The 6000-nt window shown below is 38.6% G+C and overlaps 1 protein-coding gene across 1 annotated transcript in view; it reads right to left on the reverse strand.

Moving 5' to 3' along the window:
• Nucleotides 1–4530: 4530 nt before the first annotated feature.
• The window catches only part of LOC138008665 (uncharacterized), a 1816-nt gene continuing 346 nt past the window's right edge, over nt 4531–6000 (reverse strand). The window contains exons 1-3 of the mRNA XM_068855978.1: nt 5841–6000; nt 5672–5760; nt 4531–4601 (exon numbers count right to left, since the gene is read on the reverse strand). The exon at nt 5841–6000 is cut by the window's right edge and continues 346 nt beyond it. Coding sequence (XP_068712079.1) covers nt 4531–4601; nt 5672–5760; nt 5841–6000 — 320 coding nt within the window. The remainder of the gene's footprint in view (nt 4602–5671; nt 5761–5840) is intronic.

Consider the following 6000-nt stretch of genomic DNA (forward strand, 5'->3'; position numbering starts at 1 on the left):
TGTAACGCTTCGACAAATAACTCAGAAACGCTGTAGCGCACGGACCTAAGAATTGGTGAGGCCGGAATTATGAATTTGTCTCCTACAACATTCCCAGTTTTTGGCTTATTTCATGAATGGTTTCGATTTTATTTTTTTGTTGCGTGACAGTGAAAACGATCTATACTAAACCCGACAACTTCCTCTCTTTTATAATCAATACTCCAGTGGTGGCTTGACGTGGTCTGAAAAGAGCTTGAAGTATGGTGGATTGCAGCTGGTCTCCCCGGATATTCCTCTTTTTGTATGGCATCTGCTGGTCCACTACATCGATGAACAGCTGGTACCAGAGTTCACAAATGTTATCAATGTCATCGAAGATATATGCAGTATGCCAGGGGATTTTACCAAGATCAGAGGTTTTGCACGACAGCCATGTTGCATGGCAGGAACAATGAAAATGTTTTGCATTAGAAAGAACATTTGTTCCCATAGGAAAAAGAATCTATTGTTGCTGCCATGCAACATGACTGCCGTACAAAACCTCTATATTCAATGAGCTAAGGTTGAGGTCTAGTGGTCCTCTGCTTCCGCATAGCATAGATCAGATCATGTGATCACTGAGGCCCAGCTTCATTGTTCAGTATACTTAGTGGCAAATCGTTCCAGGTTGCTGGCAATAAGGACATCAGTGACGCAGAGCTGTTGAAATGATGACTTCGCGTAAGGCTGCAGTCACTGATTGCTTCACTTTGCTCTAATAATCGAGACAGTGGCTCATTTATGTCCTTTTGATTACCTCTTTGCCTTTCTACTCTGTTTGGTCTCTAAGACCATCAGCAAGACTTGATAGTCTCTCAACGACATCTCTGTGAGAGGCCATCTTGCTAATACTGGAAACTCAAGTTCATCACCTCGTTCTCGCCCTTTGACGCAGTACTGGGTTCCAATAAAAGGGGTAGTTTCTACTGAAAATAACTGTGGTGCTGCGTGGGTGGGAAAGTAGAACACAAAAGTTTAGTTGTATCAACGGAGTTGATAATGTAAAAAAAACCACCGTAGAGGAATTCTAAAAGCAGACGTTTCGAGCGTTAACCATTTGTCAGAGCGAATGGGTTAGTACTTCTCAAAATGCCCCGCTTATGTCCAAATAGAATTCTGGGTAATTCTGCCATTCCATGACAAGGAAAGACTCCCGATCCTCATTTCATTGATTTTTTATAAGTGTCGGACAACCTAGTCCTACCAGCCAAATACAGCATAGATTGGAGTTTTTAGCTTTCAAATCTCGCCTAATTTGTATCGGTAGGTCCTGGAATTCGTCCACAGAAATACCAGAGAGACACCTTCACTTCCAACAGAGCATTTTAGGCGTCCCAGTCTGCACGAAACCATCTCTCACGTCTGCATGTCTCGAGAAGACCAGACACGCACGGTTCTTATATAGGTTACGTTTATGCCTGTACAATCAAATGAAATGTCAATCCCTGTTAAAAACCAGGATGTTAATTTTTTGGGTAGCCTAGGTATCCGAGAGCCAGAAAAACTCAGTACCTCCAGACATGGCGCCGGAACGTCGTACCAAACGAATCATCCCGGGATTTCGGCCCGTACGATCGCTTTTGGACGCAGTTGGCCCTTCGCTGCTTTCTGCTACCAGGGCGCTTATACATTGAAGGAGAGATATGTCGGCCCCTAAACCATATGAGACAAATCCCACGCCTACTCACAGCTCCAGACCGCCCTTGTCAATTTAACGTAAGAATTCGATCGCTTAAATATACAAGGGAAAATTCATTTTATCTGTCATGTGGTAAGCACTGAAGTCGCCGATTACAAAGTGTGCGCACGCGCCCTGCTAAAGGTTACACACATACATGCATGCATAAACTTTATTTCATCTCGAATTTCAGAATAACTACAAGACCTAATATCTTCGAGACATTATATTTACAGCTAAAATACATAACACTTAACTATATATGAATTAAAAAGAAAAGCCTCTGTACAAAATGTGGCCCTGGATTCTCTTTTGCAACCAGTAAACTCTGTGGTACGGATAAAATCAGCTAGCGCATTCCTGCCACGACTTAGCTGACAAGTAAGAAAAAAGAATTAAGACCGTAAGTGGTTGTTCTAGTTTTACTGCGGGACAGAATGTAATTTTCGTCAACTTGAAGATCATAGAAAGAAGACTACAGAGGAAAGTCTTCTTTTTCATCATTAAAAAAACAGACTTGTACAGTAAGATGAGGAAGTTTTTAATGCGCTGCTTATATATTGCAGCATAGAGATGTAGAGTCTGACATTAGTGGTAAGAGCAAATATAAATCTAAGTATTCTGTTACTTACATCATACCGTTCCTTTGACAAGATATCACGAAAGGCCTTTCTGTTTTTTTGCTACGAGGATAACAGCGAAAAAGGCACTACTTTGTCGCGAAGTTTCTATGATAAAAACTTGTTCAGAAATCAAAAGTCTACGTTAGCAGCACACACCAGGGCTATTCCTTTTTCCTCCGGCTGTGCTTCAGCCATTTGATGAGGGCCAGATGAGTCTGGTGCTTCTCGAGTTGCCTCGTTTAAACCCAAAATGGATTCTGGGTAATTCTGCCATTCCGTGACAAGGAAAGACCCCGATCCTCACTTCATTGATTTTTTGTAAAGGGCCGAACAACCCAGTCTTACCAGCCAAAGACAGCAAATCGTTATGCTGACAAACATAAAAGCGAAGGAAATAGTTAATAAATATGAAGTTTTACTATCGTAATGATTTTGGGTTATTTTAAAGCGACAAATTATTGAAAAATCTTCGTGTTAATGAGTATTTTCCCACTAGTAAGTGGTAGCAATAAATTGGGTTAACCATGAACCAATTAAAGAAATGTTGTTGGCTTCCCAAATAAACTCATTTTACACTAGAATGACAAAACAGCCATTTTCTGACGAGCAAAACTATAGCTACCTTTAATCATTTGCAAGAAGAACACTTGAAATGTGTGATTCCAGAAATATCCGTACACCCTCCCCCACAGATGGTCAATGGAAATTCCTAGGGGGTGGGGGGCTAAAAGGTAGAAATTTCCGAGGGGTATGGGGGATGTCCACGAGAAGAATTTTCGACAGGGTTTTAAAAGACGCGATCGATCGTACGAGACATACTTACGAGGATCATTTTGATTTGTACCACAACAAAAATTAGAGACAGTTGCCCTTTCAAGAAAAAACATAAAGATGTTTGTCTCATACGTCTTAGCAATCATCTCTCCGATGACGAACAGTCACTTCGTATTGGCGCGCACTGTGTATGCGCGAGGAAAATCAAGATGGCTGACGGTATCAATTGATAAATACCCAGAACCCTAGGTTCTCGTACCTACCAGAAGAAAACATGATTCTGCAACGGAAGTTCATTCATTCTTTATTTCCCCTAAAGTTGATCTCTTAACTAGAAGTTTGAGCACGCAAAATTATAGAGAAAAGAAGGACTTTAAAAGATTTACGTACGAAAAAATAAGTTTATTTTATTTAAAAGCCCTTTTGTAGAAAGAATAGTACTTTCCTTGTTTTTCGGAGTAGAATTCGCGGGCGAAAGCGATCTTGTGAACGAGCGGGAAATTACAACAATAAAGCGAGAGTAATAAGATGTAATTAGTCTGGTCCTTTTTATGAGTTGAACAACAAAACTACTCGAGTGATCGGTTCATAGTGTAACATCAGGGGCACCCAACGTCAATTTTCGGAAAATATCTGTTGGAAGACGATTTGAGATCTAGAATTTTCGGAACATTTGTTGTAAAATTTCTTGCTTGCCTGCCTCTCCTAGGATTTACGAACATCTGAAAAATCGTGTAATTGCCCATTTTTAACGGATTTTTATCCTCAAAAGAGGCACCTAGAATTTTCGGGAGCCTTTTTTCTAGCTGAAATTTTCGATAAGGTAAGTTTTGATCGCTATAATTTTCGGATCACTAAGCTTTCAGCTAGGAAATCCGAACAGCTTATATCTACCGTTTAAATACTAAAATATGTTTAACAATGCTATGTTTAAGTGGTTTTGAACTATATTCTCGTTGAGTGCCCCTGTAACATGTCGAGTCATCACTATCGCTGTCAGCCGGCTGGCTTTCAACTTCCAATTGTAACATTTTTTTTCGATCTTAAGCCGATGACACACGGTTCAAGATCCTGCAACATTTGTTGCTCAACAACTGTTGAACCTTGTTGCACAGACGTGTTGAACAGAATAGAGCTGATCTCTATTTTCGTTCAATATCGTTCAACAACGTTCAACGTGTTGAATGGCATGATATTACAACATTCAACATGGCATGACACACTGTTCAGCAGTTGTTCTCAAACTCATTAGTTATTCATGCAGTCAAAAGCCAATAAATGACCTCCATTTGAGCAGGTGGATGAATCTTGATACCCAATAAAACACCAGATGAAACATCACCAGGTTTTCATCTGAGATGAAACATGTTTTTCATCTGAGATCAAACATTTGCATTTTAATGAGATTTTTATTGATTACATAACTCCTCTTTCTTATTCTTCACATGTAAGCCTTCTCTTGTGGCATCTTTCATTTCTGCGTCTAATGCTCGACGAAATAGAACCTGTAAACAACATAATAAACATTATTATAAGATGGATGACTCTACATGTTAACCACACAAATAATATTTTTTTTATTTAATTTATTAATTTTTATTGATTTGAAGTTACATACATTTTTCCACAAACAATCATAATTCACATTAACAGACAGACACGATACATCATATATTTACAAACGCACCCCACAATTCCTCTTAACTCCCTTCTGCTTCTAAATATAATGACTAGTACAGCGCAGCAACAACACGAGATTCTATATACATCTAGTTGTTTTTGTACTTGGCCCATTTCATATTGTGAGCTTTTAGTTTATTAATTGATTTTGCGATCATTGTCTCAAGCTGGTGAATCATTTTAATTTTCGAGTTAAACAGTTTAATTGAAGGAAGAGACTTGTTCTGTCGACAAGAATATAAATACTGTTTAGCAATTATTAAAGTATGATTAATAAGTAATTCGTCTTCGCATCTTAAAATACCAAACATTATATCTTTGTCAGAAAGGTGTTCTATCTTTACCCCTTGATTATCAAACCATTTTATAACCTCAGCCCAGAAATCCTTAGTATAACGACAACAAATGAAAAAATGCTCCAGGGATTCCTTCATTTCACCACAAAGGGAACACGCCGGAGATGGAATAATACCAATTTTGTTTAAAAATGAATTTGTGACAAGACACCTGTTAAGTAATTTGTATTGGAATTCACGCGATTTTGTGTCCAAGGAAGTACGAAATGGCAAGCTGTAAATCTCTTTCCATTCTAAAACATCATTAACAAAATGGGTATTAAAATTCAGTTGGGCAGTCGGTGGGATGATGAATGGCATTCATGTTGAATGGCATGATATTACAACATTCAACATGGCATGACACACTGTTCAACATTTGTTCTCAAACTTATTCATGCAGTCAAAAGCCAATAAATGACCTCCATTTGAGTCAGGTGGATGAATCTTGATACCCAATGAAACACCAGATGGAACACCACCAGGTTTTCATCTGAGATGAAACATGTTTTTCATCTGAGATCAAACATTTGCATTTTAATGAGATTTTTATTGATTACATAACTCCTCTTTCTTATTCTTCACATGTAAGCCTTCTCTTGTGGCATCTTTTATTTCTGCGTCTAATGCTCGACGAAATAGAGTGAACCTGTAAACAACACAATAAACATTATTATAAGATGGATGACTCTACATGTTAACCACACAAATAATAGCTATTCAGCTCACCTTCGATCGCTGTAATCAAGAGGATTTAACGCTTCAGCACTATTTTTCTCCTCCAGATGGCGTCGGATACCACAAACTATTCCGTAAATAGTTTTCGCAGGATATCTCTCGCCGGTCTTCTTAGCCACTTCCATAACGAATTTGCTTAACCAGTAATTTA

The sequence above is a fragment of the Montipora foliosa genome, chromosome 1 (genome assembly GCF_036669935.1).
Source record: "Montipora foliosa isolate CH-2021 chromosome 1, ASM3666993v2, whole genome shotgun sequence".
Taxonomy (NCBI): domain Eukaryota; kingdom Metazoa; phylum Cnidaria; class Anthozoa; order Scleractinia; family Acroporidae; genus Montipora; species Montipora foliosa.